The sequence below is a fragment of the Cetorhinus maximus genome, chromosome 18, assembly GCF_964194155.1.
Source record: "Cetorhinus maximus chromosome 18, sCetMax3.hap1.1, whole genome shotgun sequence".
Lineage (NCBI taxonomy): Eukaryota > Metazoa > Chordata > Chondrichthyes > Lamniformes > Cetorhinidae > Cetorhinus > Cetorhinus maximus.
In genome coordinates, this window is record NC_135896.1 from 74,077,683 (window position 1) to 74,097,947 (window position 20,265).

At 44.6% G+C, this 20,265-nt stretch overlaps 1 protein-coding gene across 7 annotated transcripts in view; it reads right to left on the reverse strand.

The window, feature by feature from the left end:
• The window catches only part of ptgr2 (prostaglandin reductase 2), a 47,075-nt gene that overhangs the window by 16,657 nt on the left and 10,153 nt on the right, over positions 1-20,265 (reverse strand). For 3 of the 7 annotated variants that reach the window (XM_078562998.1, XM_078562996.1, XM_078562995.1), the window contains exons 2-5: positions 19,758-19,839; positions 12,253-12,371; positions 8,740-8,931; positions 3,490-3,660 (exon numbers count right to left, since the gene is read on the reverse strand). In XM_078562998.1, coding sequence (XP_078419124.1) covers positions 3,490-3,660; positions 8,740-8,931; positions 12,253-12,371; positions 19,758-19,797 — 522 coding nt within the window. In that variant the 5' untranslated portion in view covers positions 19,798-19,839. Of the gene's footprint in view, positions 1-3,489; positions 3,661-8,739; positions 8,932-12,252; positions 12,372-17,962; positions 18,256-19,757; positions 19,840-20,265 lie in introns of all 7 variants that reach the window. The other 4 variants (XM_078563002.1, XM_078563001.1, XM_078563000.1 and 1 more) reach the window with 3 other exon arrangements.

A 20,265-nucleotide genomic window follows, 5' to 3' on the forward strand; every position in this document is an offset into this window, starting at 1 on the left:
TCAAGGGTACATGACATTTTGGAAGGACAAGGAGCTAGGAAAAGGCAGAGGGGTAGCTCTGTTAATTAAGGATAACGTTAGCACAATAGAGAGAAATGACCTTAGTTCTAAAGATCAAAATGTATAATCAGTTTGGGTTGAGATCCACCTAACAGTAACCACACCTGTAGGACAAGGTATACAGGAAGAAATAATTGGGGCTCGTGAGAAATTGTGAGAATAACCATGGGTGATTTTAATCTGCATATAGATTGGATGAATCAGATTGGCAGGGGTAGCCTGGAAGATGAGTTCATAAGGTGTTTTCGAGACAGTTTTTAGAGCAGCACATTCTGCAGCCAACCAGAGAGCAGGCTATACTAAATCTGGTAATGTGCAATGAGACAGGATTAATTCATGACCTCATAGTAAAGGCAGTTTAGGTAGCAGTTTCCATAATATGACTGAATTTCACATTCGGTTGGAGGCGTGGATCTAAGACTAGTGTTTTAAACTTAAATAAGAGCAATTATGAGGGTATGAAGACAGAGCTCGCTAAAGTGAACTGGGAAATTAGGCTAAGGAATAGGTCAGTGGAGATGTAGTGGCAGACATTTAAGCAAATATTTCATAACACTCAGCAAAGATACATTTCAGTGAAAAAGAAAGACTCTAGGGGAAGAACACAACTTCCGTGGCTAGCTAACTAAGTTAGAGATAGTGTCAAATTGAAAGAAAAACTCAACGAAGATTAGCAGATCAGAAGATTAGACAGGAGATAAAAAACAGCAAAGAATGACTAAAAGAGTAATGAGGGGGAAATTAGAGTACAAGAAAAAGCTAGCTAGAAATATAAAAACCGATACTAAGAGTATTTAAAAAGGAAAGAGTAACTAAAGTGAGCATTGGTCCTCAAGAGCGAGAGAGTGGAAAATTAAAAATGGAAAATGATGAAATGACGTATGAATTGAACGGATATTTTGCATCTGTCTTCACTATAGAGGATAGAAATAACATCCCAGAAATAATAGTGAATCAAGAGGTGAAAGGGAGGGAGGAACTTTAAACAATTACAATTACCAGGGAAAGGGTACTGAGAAAAAATATTAGAACTAAAAGTTGACAAATCCCTAGGTCCTGATGGAGTTCATCCTAGGGTCTTAAAAGAAGTGGCTACTGAGATAGTAAATGCATCGGTTTTGATTTTCCAAAATTCCCTGGATTCTGGAAAGGTCCCACCAGATTGGGAAATAGCGAATGTAATTCCTCTACTAAGAAAGGAGGCAGAAAGCAAGCAGGAAACTACAGGCCGGATAGCCTAACATCTGTCACAGGGAAAATGTTAGAATCTATTATTAAGTAGGTTATAGCACAGCACTTAGAAAATCTCAAAGAGATCAGGCAGACTTAACATGATTTTGTAAAAATGAAATAGCGTTTGACTAATTTATTGGAGTTCTTTGAGGAAGTAACAATCAACGTGGATAAAGGGGAACCTGTGGAGGTGGGGTACTTAGATTTCCAGAAGGTATTTGACAAGGTGCCACATCACAAGCTACTCATAGTGTAGTTCAAACCACGAGTAAGTTGAATGAAAGATCTGCAAGGATCTGCTCCTTCAACCACAGGCTGTTTCTCTTCCATGTTTGCAGCTGATAGGGGCGACAGTCATGTGTGCATGTATCTATATGTGTGTTTGTGGTGTGTGTGAGACTGTGGCCTGAATTTTTCGGATGGCGTGGTCTCACTTCCCGCCATCCGAAGAGTTCCCCACTGACTCTGAGTGCCCTGCAGTCATTTCACGCTCGAATGGGCTTTGAGTGGCTGCAGCAAGGACTTCTACCCCTCGCTTTGTAGGAAGTCCCAACTTAGAGAGCTGCTGGCCATTCTGATTGGCCAGCAGCTCTCCAGTCCACACAGCGACAGTGCTGCAGCGGACAGAAGTGGTTCAGGAAGATGTCAGAGCCGAAGTCCGGGGAGTCGAGGCCCACCTAAGTTCAAGGAGTCCCGTGACAGGTAATGTAGGGTAGGCCTGAGGGGACAATTAGGGCCTCGTGGGAGAGGCCTGGGGGGTGTGATCCAGAGAGGCCATCAGACCTTAAGTGGGGGGGGGGGGGCACACACGGCCTCAGAAGGGGGCTTTTGATAAAGATGCTCCCCCACCCTTCCCACCCAAGGTGTAACCCTGTTGATTTTCGGCTTCCCCCACACCAGCACAATCCACCCGTAAGCCTCAAAATTGAGGCTGGATGAGAAACGGCCCTTAAGTGGTCAATTACTGGACACTTAAGGGCCTCAACTGGGGCAAGAGCAGGCGGGACCCCGGAGAGAATCCCATCCCTTCAATTACATGCACCCCCAACCCTGGCCAAAAACCCACCTGTGGGGGAGCGTAAAATTCTGGCTTTTTTGTGCGTGGTGCAACAGAGGGGGAACGGGGGAGCACGCGCTCGCCCCCGAGAGGGAGGGGGAACGGGGGAGCACGCGCTCGCCCCCGAGAGGGAGGGGGAACGGGGGAGCACGCGCTCGCCCCCGAGAGGGAGGGGGAACGGGGGAGCACGCGCTCGCCCCCGAGAGGGAGGGGGAACGGGGGAGCACGCGCTCGCCCCCGAGAGGGAGGGGGAACGGGGGAGCACGCGCTCGCCCCCGAGAGGGAGGGGGAACGGGGGAGCACGCGCTCGCCCCCGAGAGGGAGGGGGAACGGGGGAGCACGCGCTCGCCCCCGAGAGAGAGGGGGAACGGGGGAGCACGCGCTCGCCCCCGAGAGGGAGGGGGAACGGGGGAGCACGCGCTCGCCCCCGAGAGAGAGGGGGAACGGGGGAGCACGCGCTCGCCCCCGAGAGAGAGGGGGAACGGGGGAGCACGCGCTCGCCCCCGAGAGGGAGGGGGAACGGGGGAGCACGCGCTCGCCCCCGAGAGAGAGGGGGAACGGGGGAGCACGCGCTCGCCCCCGAGAGAGAGGGGGAACGGGGGAGCACGCGCTCGCCCCCGAGAGAGAGGGGGAACGGGGGAGCACGCGCTCGCCCCCGAGAGAGAGGGGGAACGGGGGAGCGGGGGAGTGTGCGAGCCCTCGGGAGATGGGGAACACTGCCCCTTCATTGCCTATTGCCAAAATCTGGGCCAAACGTAGCCACTCAGGGATGATATTATGAAGCGCTTCTTCACAAAAACGGGTGAAGGGAAATCTAGAACTCTCTCCACAGAAAAGTTGTGAATGCCGGGGTCAAGTCAATTTGAAAACTGAGCTTGATAGATTTTTGTTAGGAAAAGATATTTGAATTACGGTACCAGGTGTGTAAATGGAGTTAAGATACAGATCAGCCATGATCTAACTGAATGGTGGAACATTCACATGTTTCCAAGTTGCTACTCATGACTTGAGGAGATAGGAATAAAGGTGTCGATGCTTGAGAGGAGAAGGTCACTGAAGAAAGTCCAAATACCTAAAAGGGGATGAAGGAACTGGTACTGGGATCTTTTATGTTGCTTGTGAGGAACTCATCCACGTACCTGACCAGCCAACATCCCACAAGCCCCTGCAGCACCGCTGACGACCATTGTTTGATTAGCTCCTGGTGTCACGTGCCCCTTTTCTCTCACACCCATCAAAGAGGTGAGGCCGGGCATTCCCACCGCACCCAGGAAATAGGAGAGATGTCCGCCAACAAGCTGAGGGTCAAGCTGTAAGATGGACAAAATGGCCATGTGAAATGAAACAACAGAGAGAGCAATTTTAACTTAATCCATCCAACATGAAACTTACAGGGTCAGGGGCAATACTGGTTTTACATTCCCTCAACTAATGATCCACTTGTCATTATCACACTGTTGTTTGTGGGAGCTTGCTGTGTGTAAATTGGCTGCCACATTTCTTACATTAAAACAACAACTACACTACATAAGTACTTTCTTGGGTATAAAATGCTTTGGGATGTCCTTAGGGTATGAAAGTTGCTAGAGAAATGTAAATCTGACTTTTATTGAAGTCAGTGGTGTGTAAAATTGGGTTGAATGTAGAATTGCTGCTTCACCCAATCCTGTGAGAGTCTCCAAAATAATTTAGGTTAAAATGGCCACCATTGCATCTGCAAAGTCCTCCCAGCTTAACTGGGAAAGAAGAAACAGCATTCTCATACAACTGGTCACATCATATTAATTAACACTTAATTTGAAGCTCATCATTATTATGCAATGTGTAACTGGTACATTGTGGTTTCATATCTCAAGGCAGCAGCTTTGCTGCTGTGTCTGACACACAGGGTCAATGACTAATCATTGTTATCAATCCCAATTGATAGAATCTACAACAGCCAGGCAGCATAAGGTGTGGTGAAGAGTTTTGGGAACCACAGGTCCAAAGTCAGCTGTTCCTCCCAAACAGGCAACTTTAACCACATCATGTTTCAAATTACTCCGATACTAGATCTTCCAGTTTGCAGCGGAGATCCCATTTAAAACTGCACCCCTCCCTCCTTATGCTGAAGCGTTAGAACATTCCTGTCCCAGCTCTAGCTTGAATCTACCCAGGTGGTGAGTCAGGATGCCTTGTGACAAAGTGCAATTGTAGTGAAGCTCCCTTTGTCATCATGACCTGAAGACATGTTCCCTTCAGGTCTGTCTTCAGTTCATTCAATTCTAATGTTTTGATAGGTTCCTGACACCTGCTTTTGATTCTAAGAATCATGCCCCCCTCAACTCTGCACCCCCGACACTGCTCACCCACTTCCCACACCCTCCCACAATCAGGACTCTGCTCCATTATCAGCCAGACTAAGGAGCCAGGTGTTCCAGATGGTCAGCAGCGGTGTCTTGGTAGTTGGGGGTGGGGTGGGGTCACAGTGTCTGGGGGGGGGGGAGGCTCAGCAGGAGTTTCAGTGGTGGGGGTCAGCAGTGCTGAGGGGAGGGTCAGCAGTGTCAGCCTGGTGGTCAGCAGCAGTGTCAGGGGTGGGGTGGGGTGGGGTGGGGGGTGTGGAGGAGTGTCAGGGCTGCTACGTACAGCCCTAAGTAAATCAGTTTATGTAACAGGGCAAACCGTTCAAGTTTACTTGTTGACAGGTCCCGATTAGACCATCAGCATGGACTCCCACGGAGTCGTTTCCGGCACACTAGAAGTTCAGGATGCAGGGTTAACTTGGTTTGCCAGAACTCCCAGTGCCATAGTGACCTTCAATAGTAGCCAATGTCTCAGTGCTTGCTGCTATTCGGATTGGAAGATCTAGGCCATGATCTTCTGAATAAAATCTAATTTGTATTTGAATGAATCAATACTAACTGTTTCCACTGTCTCCCTAGAGAGCTTGTTCCATAGATTATAAACACTGTTCATCCATTCCCCTCTGGATATTACTATAGTTGATGGTAACATAGACTGTTTCTCTTCTAAGAACAAAGCTCTCCATTTTCTTATGTCAGCTTAGATTCTGAGATCACAACTGACTAAAAATTACAAGCAACAAGGAATAGAATATTGGGCCATGAGAAAAATAATGCCCAGGTCATAACTTTCATGAAGGGTGATATATAGAATCATAAACTTATAAAATTGTACAACACAGGAAGTATCCATTCAGCCCATCATGCCCATGCTGGCTCTTTGAAAGAGTGATCCAATTCATCCTATTGCCCTGCTCTTTCCCAGTTGCACTGCCAATATTTCCCATCCAACTATATGTACAATTATCTTTTGAAGGTATTTCTTTTGACAGTGGCTTTTTAAAAAGCATATGGTGTTTGCAGCTTTATAATTAGAGGCATGGAGTGCAAAATCAAGGAAATTATGATAAACCTTTCTAAATACTGGCTCAGTCTCACCTGGCATATTGTCTGAGTACCACACTTTGGGAAGATGTCTGGAGAATGTGCTGAGCAGATTTAACAGAATGGTACCAGGGATAAGGGCTATGCCAAGAGGCTGGAGAAGCTGGAGTTGATTTCCTTGGAGCAGAGAAGATTAAGTGGAGATCTGACAGAGGTGCTCAAAATCATGAAGAATTTGATAGTGTAAAGAAAGAGAAACGGTTTTGAGTGGCTGAAGGATCAGGAACAGGAGATGCAGATTGAAGGTAATTAGCAAAAGGACCAGGTTGTGGCATGAGGAGATTTTTTGTTTGCACATCTGGAATGCACCTCCTAAAAATATGCTAAAAGCAGATTCAATAGTAATTTGAGGAGAATATTTACAGTACTATGGCAAAAGAGCAGGGGAATGGAATTAATTGATAGCTCTTTCAAAGGGCCAGCACAGACATGATAGGCTGAATGACTCAGCACAGAAGGAGGCCTTTCTATGATTGTAACTGTGATGGGACGTCATACTTGGACAGTAGAATTCACAATGTCACATGAAGACGAGTTCTGTACTAAATGGCTTTCTCGCCTGTCATGTGCATGTAAAAAGGTGCTGAAATTCTCATGCTGGAGTCCCTGAATAGCTCCTTTCAAGTATCTGGGATTTATCCAAACAATTCAACAGAATACATTTCTCCTTTAATAAGATGCAGAAATCACCATGACAATAATGAAGCATCTTTGTCCATGACGTATTATGTTATTAAGTTGTCAGCTTCTTCTTAAAAGAAATGATCACAGAGGTACAAGTCATCTTGACTTTATAGAATGTTATCTCATAGAAACAAGTCATGCAGCACAGCAAACTTCACCAGTGCTTTTCTGCAGCAGAATACCAGGGAGGAGAGATGAGGAGAATTTTTTTTTTAATTCAGTGAGTTATGACCTGGAATGCACTGCCTGAAAGGCTGGTGGAAATAGGTTCAATACCAACTTTGAGAAGGGAATTGAATGGAATAGAAATGAAGAGAATGGAATAGGAAAAGCAAACTGCAGAACCATTGGAAAAGAGCGGGGGAATGAAAATAATCAGATCACCCTCTCAAAGAACTGGAAAAGGCATTACGGCCAAACGGAATCCTTCTGTGCTGTAACCATCTTTCTATGATCCACATTGTATAATCACACTCTCCGTGTGCTCCCTCTACAATTCCCTTTTCCCAAGGAAGGGCCTAATTCCCATTTGAAAGAATTTATGGACTTTTAAAAGGTCAGTATTAGATTATTCTTAACCTTCTTGGTTCTAATGAAAAATGCCCATTCCTTTTTTTTAAATGGAACAGAGGAATAGGAGAAAGCTACTCAGCCCCTAGTCTGTTCTGCCATTCAGTTAGATCATGGATCACCAGTACCTCAGCTCCCTTTGTTCCACATCCCTTCACACAAAAATATATTCATCTCGGCCTTGAAAATGTTAATTGTCCCACCACCTACAACCTTCTGGGGAGACAGCTCTATATTGCCGCTACCCTGTGTGCGAAGGACAGCTCCCTCCCATCAACCGAGTGGCCTAGCTCTAAGTTTAAGGTTACACCCCTTCATTCTAGACTCTCCCCAACAGAGGAAATGGTTTCTCACTAACTACTCTAGTAAACCCCTTATTCATCTTAATCACCTCAATTAGATCACTATCAACACCCAGGGGGGCGGTTACCATTGACCAGAAACTGAACTGGGCCAGCCATATAAATACCATTGCTACAACAGCAGCTCAGAGGCTTGAAATTCTGCAGCAAGTAACTCCCCTCCTGACTCCCCAAAGCTTGTCCACCATCTACAAGGCACAAGTCAGGAGTGTGATGGAATATTCTTCATTTTTCTGGATGAGTACAGCTCCAACAACACTCAAGAAGCTTGATACCAGCCAGGACAAAGCAGCCTGCTTGACTGGCACCCCATCCACCACCTGTAAATTCCACTCCCTCCATCACCGACGCACAGTGGCAACAGTGAGTACCATCTACAAGGTGCACTGCAGCAACTCACCAAGCCTCCTTCGACAGCATCTTCCAAACCCATGACCCCTACCGTCTAGAAGGACAAGGGCAGCAGACACTTGGGAACATCACCATCTGCAAGTTCTCCTCTAAGCCACTCACCCTCCTGACTTGGAAATATATCGCTGTTCCTTCACTGTTGCTGGGTCAAAACCCTGGAACTCCCTCCCTAACAACACTGTGGGTGCACTTACATGGACTGCAGCGGTTAAAGAAGATTCAGCTCACCACCACCTTCTCAAGGGCAATGAGGGATGGGCAATAAATGCCGGACTAGCCAGCGATGCCCACATCCCATGAATGAATAAAAAAGAAAAAAGATCACCCCCTTAATCTTTGATATTCAAGATATTACAAGCCTAGTCTATGCAATCATTCCTCGTAATTTAACCATCTAAATGTTGGTCAGGTTCTGATATACCCTCTAAGGCCAATATATCCTGAGATATGGTGCCTGGATCTGAATGCAGTTACCTCAGTGGGGTCTGACCAAGACTCTGTACAACTGAAGCATAGCTTCCTCACTTTTGGATTCCAGCCCCCTTTAGATAAAGGCTAAGAGTCCATAAGACTTTTTGGTTGCTTTTTGTGGCCATCTATTGGCTTTGCTTCTCTACATTTAGAAAATATCCCTATTTGTTTAGCTCGGATCCAACGAGAGAACATAATAGCCTCCAGCAGCAACAGTGAGAGAATTTATCCTAATAAAAAATGCCCCAATATGGAGTCTCAGAAATAGTTTTTGATATAGTCATGCAATAAAGATTTGTTACTCAAGTTTTCAAAGTTCAAAGTCTGCAACATAAACACAGTTTGCACATTTAAAATAATCTTTTAAAATTGGTGTGAGGGAAGGGATTGAGGGCAGCACTAAGTTAGTTCAGTACCCTTGTAGTTTGGGAAAATAGAAAACTACCTTGGTCAGAATGTCCCCATCCACAACGGCCCGTGACTGCCAGGGCCAGCTAAATGAAGTCACAACATCGCATTGCTGAAATTTCTGGTGTTTACTTTCTTCAACCACACCCAATCCTCCGCCAGTAACGACACTGGACACTTGCCATGGACGCAGGTAATCTACTCCCGTATCTTCGTTCATCCTGCATCGCTGCCAAGATCAAGTCAAAACCACTGTTAAAACTTGGGGCACTAATGATTAATTCACTACAGATCTGAATAAAGAAAGGCTGTGTTTGTCACCAATGCCATGCATATGCAGTTCTGGTGTTTTACCCTGTGAAGTAATTTCAAACGACAAGGTAGGCAGTAGCCAGGAGCAGAGATGCTGGTCAAACAGTTATTAAAGACGTTTTCCCATGAATTTTGAAAGATATTTTAAGCAAATGCAGATGCTGTAAGAGAACACAGGCAAGGCCTCATCTCCAAACCAGTAAAAAACTCACATTGCACCTAACAATGTTTGCCCCACAACTGCCCAAATGAGAGCAGGCCACAAAAGCATACAGTGGGCTGTTGTCCCAGGCACCAATTTGGTGGTTTAAGCCACTCACAACCTCAATCTGGGCCTCGGTTGGGAACAATGTTGCCCTCATTCAGCAGGTACCAAACTGCTATAACCACACGATTCATTCAGTCCCACACCCGCAACTCTGATTGGCTCACACACATCAAGCCCCCTCAAACTGACATACAACCTCACTATTGGTAGATGTGGACATCAATCCTGTCCAGGTGCTCAGCAGCTGCTCTGACAGGTTTTTGTTGGCACTGTCAGGTTGGGCCCAGCGGAGTGACGTCATCGGTTTTCTGAGCATGCACAGATGGGTTTGGCTGACCATCTTGATTTGGCAGAAGACACAGTGATAAAGAAAAGGAAATGAGACATAGTCTGAAGGCCATTCAGCACATCGAGTCTGTTCCCCCGTTCAATTAGATCATGGCCAACCTGTATTTTAACTCATCTGCCAATCTTGGTTCTGTAAACCTTAATACCTTTCCCTAACAAAAATTTAACAATCTCAATTTTGAAACTGTAGGCTGCCCCCAGGCTGAACAGCTTTTTGGAGGTCAGAATTCCATATTTCCAATACCCTTTGTGTGAAGAGGTGCTTCCTGACATAATCCCGGAATTGCTTGTCACTAATTTTAAGGTTATTTTCCCCACCACAGGAAAGTTTCTCCCTACATAAATGCAAATTAGGATAATTAGTGACTTTCATGACTTCAGGATGCCCCAAAGTGCTTTTCACACTCACCTCAGAGTCACTCCAGAAACTTTGGCACCTAATTCTGTACTGAGGGAATACTGCAGCTTCTTCCAGGTGAAATGATAAACCAAGGCCCAGTTTGCGCTCACAGATGGGTGTAAAAGATCTCATGAGCACATTTTCTAAGATTATTTCGTTCAACACCCAAAACACCCAAAAGATTTTCTGCTCACAACCTCAGGACATCCCAAAGTCAATGGGAATCAGGGAGGAAACTCTCCATTGGTTGGAGTCATACTAAGCACAAAGAAAAATAGTTGTGTTTGTTGTAGACCAATCATCTCAGCCGCAGGACATCACTGCAGGAGTTTCTTAGGCTAGTGTCCTAGACCCAACCATCTTCAGCTGCTCCATCGTAAAATCAGAAGTGGGGATGTTCACCAATCATTGCACAGTGTTCAGTACCAATCACAATTTAGATAATGAAGTAGTCCGTGCCCATATGCAGCAAGACCTGGACAACATTCAGACTTGAGCTGGTAAGAAAATAACATTCACGCCACACAAGTGCAAGGCATCTGCCCTTGACATTCAATGGCATTAACGTTATTAAATCGCCCACCATCAGCATTCTAGGGGGCTTACCATTGATTAGAAACATAGCAGGACCAGCCTTTTAAACACTGCAGCCACAAAAGCAGGTCAGAGGCTGGGAATCCTGCAGCAAGTAACTCAGCTCCTGACTCTCCAAAGCCTGTCCACCATCTACAAGGCGCAAGTCAGGAGTGTGATGGAATACTCCCCACTTGCCTGGGTGAGTGCAGCTCCAACAACATTCAAGAAGCTTGACACCATCCAGGACAAAGCTTGATTGGTACCCCATCTGCTGCCTTACACATTCATTCCCTCCACGACTGGCACATAGTGACAGCAGAGTGCATCATGAACAAGGTGCACTGCAGCAACTCACCAAGGCTCCCTCAACGGCACCTTCCAAAGCCATCACTTCTGTCACTGAGAAGTGATTCCCAAACATTTTTCGTTGAAGTATCCTTTTTCAAATGGATTAACAACAGACCCCACACCGCCCCGCATCTAAATTACGATAATTAATAATACTCAGGATATCTGGGCAAACTTGTATTTTGGTGCCCTTTCTTTTAGCTCTACTTAAACACTAAAAATCTCTCCTCTCTTGAACAAGCCTGAACTCACCCCCAGATAACAGCGGGTCTACCTGATGATCTACCTACCACTCTTGGTGCTGCTCCATGAACACTCCTTCCAATACGAGACAGCCAGCCCACTCTGCGCAGCACGTGGTGGACAGCCTCCCTAGCCACTCCCAGCTCACACCAAGTTAATCCCTGCTGCTCATTCACGTACGGTCCAACTATTTTGCAGAGCCCCTGGAAAGTCTCAACAGTGGGGGGGTTGTGGTTCATGGACTCCAGTCTGTGAAACACTTACCTGGAAGGACAGCAGCAGGTGCATGGGAAGACTGCTAACTCCAAGTTCCCCTTCAAATCACACATTTTCCTGGTTGGAAATATAGCAGCTTTCCTTCACTGTCGCTGGATCTCACTTGCTAACAGCAGCGTGGGAGCACTTTACCACATGGACTGCAGCGGTTTGAGAAGGTGACTCACCACCACCATCTCAAGGGTAATGAGGGATGGACAATAAATAGGCCTCACAGGTGCCACCAACATTCCATGAATGAATAAAAAAAGTGTGGTTAAACAAGGCAGACCATGAATATATCACTTTAGAAAAGGTATCAATGAAAAACTAAATTGGATGGGACTCCCAGAGGAACTTCTTGACACAAAGGCTTAGCATGATCTGCTAGGCAAGTTAGTGTTTAGGTTTGGGCCTTTACACATACAAGAATGCCAACATTATGCGTGGTGATTACTACACACTTGGATGCTAGATTGGGGAGCTGGAATACAAGAAAGCACTTTGCGATTTGTTGTGATCTGGAATGCATTGCTTCAAAGGCCAGTGGAAGTCAACTGAATAGTAATTTTCAAAAGAGTACTGGACATATACCTGAAAAGGCAAATAATTGTAGGGCAATGGAGCAAGAGCAGTGGAGTGGGATGAATTGGATAGTTCTTTCAAAGAGCCAACACAAGCACGATTGGCTGAATGGCTCCCTTCAGTGCTGCAAGATTCTATAATTCCATGGTTTATGTTCTTTCAGACCTTACCACGTACTCTCGCAGCCTAATAATCCAAAAGGGATGCATACTCACCATATAAGGATCCACTGACAGGTATTTGGTGCAGACTTTCACCTGCCCCTCTAGCAAGTCTTGAGGCAGGTAACCCTCTTCTGTCCTAAAATTCTCAGCAACTGGCTCCCCATTTTCCCCTAAAGACAGGAGAAGCGAGAGGACAGGGTTAGCCCTTTCCTGAGATCAATTCTGGTATAGAATGCCACCTTCCCCGATAGCTCAGTGATGACAAAGAGCTATGTGGATCACAGGGTGCAATGTTGGACCCTGGACTAATAATCCAAGAAACATGCATTCAAATCTCAACACAGCAGTTTTAGAATTGGAATTCTGTTTTATATCTAAAAAGAATCTGGAAGTAAAAAAGCTGGGATCTGTAGAAATGACCATGAAGCTGTCGGATTGTTGTAAAAACTCAACTGGTTTAGTCACGTCCCTTTGGCGAAGGGAATCTGCTGTCCTTATCTGATCTGAGCCTGTAAGTGATTTCAATCCCATACTATCATAGGTTGACTCTTAACTGGTCTCCAAAACGGCCCGGCCAGCCAGCCAGTTGTACGAAAGGGAGCAAGAAATACCGGCCTTGACAATGACACCTACATCCTGAGAATGGTTTTGGTAAAACTAAGAGCATGGCAGTCCCAGGTTGCTCAGTGGGCAGGTGGCAATGGGGGTACAACCATTAGATTCGAAATGGATGCCTCCTGCTCCTGCTTGCAATCCAGTGTACCGCTCTGCCAAGATTGTTCACCTGGAGACATCAGTGAGCTTGTCTGCGATGGCTTTCTCATGCTCACAGTGACGGCTCACATGTGAAGAATGTCCATGGACAAGATAACAGAAGGTGGATGGACACTAGTCTTCAGCTGAAGAGGAACAGAATAATTGGACCAGTGATAACGTGTACAGGTGCAGAGAGGGGTAACTATCAGTTCCAGCCTGTCTACAGTAAGGCTGGAGCTGCAATCCTTACACAGCAAATCACTCTGCAATTCCACATGTGGGTAGATGTAGTGAAGATGTTTCTGCTTGTTGGTGGGGGCAGGGGTCCAAAACCAAAGGTCATAAATATAAGATAGTCACTAATAAATCAAACAAGGAATTCAAGATAAACTTCTCTACCCAGGGAGTGGAGAGAATATGGAACTCGCTACCACAGGGAGTTGTCAAGAGTAACAGCATAGATGCAATTAAGGGAAAGATAAATACACGAGGGAGAAAGGAGGAGGTTTTGTTGAGAGGGTTAAATAAGATAGGGTGGGAGGAGGATCCTGTAGAACGTAGACACCAGCATGGACCTGTTGAATTAATTGGCCAGTTTCTGTTCTGGAAATTCTATGCAATCTCCATGCATCCTTGCCTCCAGATTCATTTCACTTCACTGCAAACTAAAGCAGCTGTTTAAATGTACACTAGATCAGCTACTTTTAAAACATGCACATTGGCTAAAGAACCCAAGAAGAACTATTGCTTTTAAAAAATGCAGCGCATTACAGTGGGCTGGAATGTACCACCTGAAAGGGTGGTGGATGCGGATTCAATAGTAACTTTCAATAGGGAATTTGACATACACTTGAAGGGGAAAACTTACAGTGGAAAGAGCAGGGAAGTGGAACATATTGGATAGCTCTTCCAAAGAGCCAGAACAGGCATGATGGGCCGAATGGCTTCCTGTGCTGTAGCATTCAATGTGGTTTAGAGTGAAAACTTGCTGCAGATTTACTTGCTACAGTATTGATCTCATGCAGCTCTCTCCCCAGTACACACCAGACAGATCAGGTCTGACCATTGGATAGATAAATAGCATGTCCTCCATGAAAGGGCTCCATGGAGGTGTTCATTAACCTCTAACTCCATCAATATCTTCTTCTATTTTGATTATCTGATCTTTCCAATTTACTTCCTCTTAACTTCCAAATAAGCTGATTTCCTGTTCTTGCTCCTCCCAATATCATAGTGTGCTGAAATCAAAACTCATTTTATTGTTCCTACTTAGCCTTTGCCTGACCTTCAAAACTGTTCCACTTGCCATCTCCCTCTGTTTCCATCTTTGAAAAACCACACTGGTCTTGCTCTACAGTTCAATTTATCTCCTGAGCCCGCAGCCTTTTTACTAGTCTAGACTAGGGAGCTTGGAACTACATTCACACCTACACTGCAGATATCTTATCTTTCACAAGCATCTGAAGCATTTGCTTCTTCAAGATATTGTCATTAAAGCTTACAGATTACACGAATATGTTGCTGAAAAGAAAACTGTGAAGGGCACAGAGAGCATGAAATTCTTGAACTGCATTCAAGAGAACTCTTTTAGCCAGCACCTAGCAAGCCCAATGAGAGGGACACAATTCTAGATTTAGTCTTAGGAAATGAAGCAGCAGTGGGGGACCATTTTGGAGATTGTGACCATAATATAGTCAGATTTAGCATCATTATAGAAAAGGATAAAGATAGAACAGGAGTAAAAGTTCTAACTTGGGCAGGGGGGAGAAGAGGCGGTGGGGGGAAGGTGGCAAAGACAAATTTTACAAAGCTGAGAGGTGAGCTGGCGAGAGTGGACTGGATGCAGCCATTAGGAGGAAAAACTGTGTCAAATCAGTGGAAGGCATTCAAAAGCGAGATTCTACAGGCAGAGGTGTAGACATGTCCCCACAAAGAAAAAGGGTGGTTATGCCAAATCTAGAGCCCGCTGGTTATTCAGAAGCATACAAGCCAAGATAAAGCAGAAAAAGAAAGCTTATGACAGTCACAAAAGACTTAATACTGTAGAAAGCCTGGAGAAGTATAGAAATACAGGGGTGAGGTAAAAATGGAAATTAGGAAAGCAAAGAGGATACGAAAAAATATTGGTAGGTAAAATCAATGAAAATCCTAAGATGTTTTACCAGTACATTAAGAGCGAGAGAATAATTAAGGGTAGTGGCCCATCAGAGATGCACATAGTAACTTGTGGGTTGATGCAGAAGATGTGGGCAGGATTCTCAATGACTATTTTGTCTCTGTCTTCACTAAGGAGAGGGATGATGCAGACATTCTAGTTAAAGAGGGTGAAATATTAGATACAATAAGCATAGTGAGAGAGGGAATACTGGAGGGACTGACATCCTTGAAGGTGGATAAATCACCAGGGCCGGATGGATTGTACCCCAGGTTGTTGAAGGGAGCCAGGGAGGAAATAGCAGATGCTCTAAGGATCATTTTCCAATCCTCACTAGATACAGGCGAGGTCCCAAAGGATTGGAGGTCTGCAAATGTTGTACCATTATTTAAAAAGGGTGCGAGGGATAGGACAGAGTATTATAGGCTGGTCAGTCTGACTTCAGTGGTGGGCAAATTATTGGAATCAATTCTGAGAGACAGGATAAACTGACACTTAGAAAGGCACAGATTGATCAGGGATAGTCAGTATGGTTTTGTTAGAGGAAGATCGTGTCTTACGAACTTAATAGAATTTTTTGAGGAAGTAACAAGGAGGATTGATGAGGGTAGTGCAATGGATGTTGTCTACATTGTAAAGAATATATCTTTTTATTTCTGTTGGACTGTGAATTAAAATTACAATGGCTACAGTTTGGAACACATGTCTACTGGAACAGTGCGAGGGATATATACAATGTTGCTGTCCTGGAACAAGAGTGTGCTAAGACAGACAAGATGGTGCTGAGGAGGAGCCCGGTCTAACGGGGGACTGCCTGGCAACAACATGTTATTTGGCTCCTAACCAGGTGACCAGGGTTTGTGTGAGAGCAGTGCAGCAGAAAAAAAGCTCCTAGCCTGAAAAGAGACCAAAAACCTCTTTCTCCTGTGTGTGTAAGATTCCAATAATTCTACAATAATAGCTAGCTATTTTTTTCCTCACATCTCTATAACCTGCTCTGTCTCTGAAAAACGCCTGTCAAGAGGAAAAGGGGAAAATCACTGTTAGAGACATTGCAAGGCAACTGCTCAGCCAGTGAACTAAAGACTGAAAGTGCTGGAAGACCACCTCCTGTCATCAACAAGAACTGAAAGGAATTTGGAAGACATTGATCAAAATCAACCCATCAAATCCTGCACTCCAAAATTGGTGCTATTGAACTGTTTTTGCCTACCCTTAAAATCCATGTTTGTGTGTCTTATGTGTCTTGTATGTGTGTGTGAATAGGGATTTAAGAAGGGGTAGAGTTTAAGCTATAGAGTTAGAAATTAGCAGTTCATATTTTTTTCTTTTGCTTCTGTTTAAAGACAATTTGTTCAATAAACAGTTATTTACTTATTGAGTTTACAAACCTGGTGCTCGTATTCTGTTAACCTAAATTAAACAATTGGGTGGTTTGATCAAACTTTTCAGATTTGTAATGGCTCGGGGAGCAGTAGGGATTGATATTGCAGTGCACTATCCCCAGTGAGTTGTGACAACGTGGATTTCAGTAAGGCACCTGACAAGGTCCCACATGGCAGACTGGCAAGGAAAGTGAGATCTCATGGGATACAGGGGAAGGTGGCAGGTTGGATCCATATTGGCTCAGTGACAGGAAACAAAGGGTAATGGTCGATGGGTGTTTTTGCAAATGGAAAACAGTTTCCAGCGGTGTTCCACATGGCTCAATGTTGGGACCCTTGCTGTCTGTTAAATATATTAATGATTTAAACTTAAATGTGGGAGGCATGATTGGGAAGTTTGCAGATGACACAAAAATTGGCCGTGTACTTGATAGTGAAGAGGATGGTTGTCGACTCCAGAGTGATATTAATGGTTTGGTTAAGCGGGCAGAGAAGTGGCAAATGGAATTCAATCCGAAAAAGTGTGAGGTAATGCATTTGGGGAGGGCAAACAAAGCAAGGGAATACTCAATAAATGGGAAGTTATTGAGAGGGGTTGAGGAAGTGAGAGACCTTGGAGTACATATCCACAGGTCCTTGAAGGTGGCAAGATAGGTGGACAAGGTGGTGAAGAAAGCATATGGAATGCTTTCCTTCATTGGGCGAGGTATTAAATACAAAAGCAGGGTTGTAATGATGGAACTGTATAAAATGCTGGTTAGGCCACAGCTGGAATTTTATGTACAGCTCTGGTCACCACATTACAGGAAGCGCAGAATTGCTCTGGAGACAGTGCAGAGGAGATTTACAAGAATGTCACCAAGGCTTGAAAATTGCAGCTATGAGAGATTGGATTGGCTAGGGTTGTTTTCTTTAGAACAGAGAAGGCTAAGGGACCACTTAATTGAGGTGTACAAATTATGAGGGACCTAGATAGGGTAGACAGGAAAGACTTGTTTCCACAAGCTGAGGGGTCAATTGCCAGGGGGCATAAATTTAAAGTGATTGGTAGAAGGATTAGAGGGGAAATGAGGAAACACTTTTTCACCAAGAGGGCAGAGGCATCTGGAATTCACTGCCTATGTTGGTGGTTGACACTGAAACGCTCGATTCACTTAAAAGGTACCTGGATCTGCATCTGAAGCGCTGTAACCTGCAAGGCTATGGAGCAGGTGCTGGAAAGTGGGATTAAAATGAGCAGCTACTTTTTTCTCTTTTTGGCCGGCGCAGACATGATGGGCTGAACGGCCTCTTTCTGCATCATTACTCTTCTATGATTCTATTATGTACCACCTTGTGCAACCCCACGATTTCCAAAGCGCTTTACAATAAAGCACTTTGGAAATATGGTTACTGTTGTAATTTGGAAAATGTGACAACCAATTTGTGCACAGAAAGCTCTCACAAACAGCAATTTGATACTGACCAGATGATCTGTTCTTGTGATTTTGGTTGAAGGATAAATATTGGCCAGGACACAGCAGAGAACTCCCTTGCTCTTTTTCCAATAGTGTCTTGGGATCATTTACATCCACCCGAGGTGCCAGATGGGGCCTCGGTTTAATCTTTCATCCAAAAGACAGCCCCTCCAACAGCAGGGTGACCAACCGTCCCAGATTTTCCAGGATCAGCCCGTAATCCGTGTTCTTGTCCCAGGTCCTATGCCAGGCGTTCCCCGGAAGCGTATTGTCCTGGATTTCTGCTTTCCCGTTTCTGAACCTGTGTGGGGCCTGGCACTTTTTCCAGCTGTTTTTGCACATATGTTGGAATTGGAATGCGTGCAGTTCGATCTAGGGACGGATGGCAGCACCCAACACCCCACCCCTCAAAAGTTCTTACAGCTCTGGCAGAACCCCCCACCGCCCACAGTATTGCACTGGATTGTCAGCCTAGGTTTTGAGTTCCAATCTCCACAGTATGACTTGAACCCACAATGTTCTGACTTGGAGGTGAGAATGCTACCAACGGGGCCATGACTGGCACCTTAGGAAGGATGGTTTGAATTGCAGCTATACTGAGTTTTGTCACATCTTAAAAATCTCAAAACGCTCCATGTGCGATGAATTACTTTATGAAGAGCATGGACTATTATAATAGGCAAAAGTAGCAACCATTCTGTGCAAAAATCAGCACGATGAATGGCCAGCTTGGTTGAGGAAGAACTGGGAGAACTCCCTGCTATTCTAACTTGGGGTAGGTGGGAGGGGGTGGAGGTTCAGCACAAGGACTCATCTGAAGGATCTCACTCCTAACAATGCAACACTGTCTCTGTACTGCACCACATTGTTAGTCTCAATTACATGTTCTAACTGAACCCTTTACCCTGAACTTGTATCAGAAAAACATCTGATTATGTTTGCAAAGCACCTAAGACTGGACAGCCACACCTACAGCAGTTTAAAAACCTGACACCAGTAATAGTGTCAATGGTTGAAAATGTAAAACAAAACTTAAAATGGTTCCATGACAATATGTGGGAAGCTGTTAAATGATCTTCAATCTAATTACTTGAGTATTAACACCTCATCAATGCTTTTGTCACCTCCAAACTTGTCTATTTCATTGCTCCCTTGGCTGGCCTCCCATCCTCTACACCTACTGTAAATGTAAGCTCATCAAAACACTGCTGTTTGGATCCAGACTCACGCTAAGTCCTGTTCACTCATCACCCCATTGTTGCTGACTTCTATTGTCTCCAGAACCAGCAACGCCCCAATTTTAAAAATCTCATCCTTGTGTTCAAACCTCTGTGTTCTTTGTGCCATCCTTGTGTTCAAATCTCTTCATCACCTCGTTCCCTCCCTATCTCTGTAATCTCCTCTAACCATACAACCCTCTCATATCTGTGCTTCTCTAATTCTGTCCTATGCAAGATCCCTGTCATCCTTTAGTTGCCTAGGCCCTAAGCTCTGAAAATTCCTCCCTAAACCACTCTGCTTTTCTTTCCTCCTTTAAGATGTACCTTAAAATTACCTGTTTGACCAAAGTCTGGGTCACCTGTCCTAATATCGCCTTCGTGAGCTGAGTGTGATTTTCTGTCTGATTCTGTTCCTGTGAAGAGCCTTGGGGCATTTTATTTATTTAAGGGGACTATATAAATACATGTTGTTGTAGTTTAAACCCAGTCTCTGTCATTGTTAATTCTCTGTATAAAATTTATAATATAAAGAAAACACTTCCATCAAAGAAGCAAATTAATGCATTGCTAAAATGACACTCACCTGGCCGGGAGTTTAATACAACTTGCTGAATCAACGCCATTTGTAAAGTAAAAACCTGATCGTGGGTATAATAATTGCTGACCTGAGGGAATGAGATACAAACAGTTTGATTTTATAAAAGATGTCCGTAAACCCCAGAATTGGGCATATATCTGCAGTAAAAATAGAAATGTTTTAAACTTTGTCCTCTTCCTAATATTTTGTACCCCAACTGAGATAACTGACAGATAAAAGCAAAAAAACTGCGGATGCTGGAAATCCAAAACAAAAACAAAAATAAAAATACCTGGAAAAACTCAGCAGGTCCGACAGCATCTGCGGAGAGGAATGCAGTTAACGTTTCGAGTCCGTATGACTCTTCATCAGAACTTCTGTTGAAGAGTCATACGGACTTGAAACGTTAACCCGTATTCCTCTCCGCAGATGCTGTCGGACCTGCTGAGTTTTTCCAGGTATTTTTATTTTTGTTTTTGTTTGAGATAACTGACAACCTATTCTTCTCTATTTG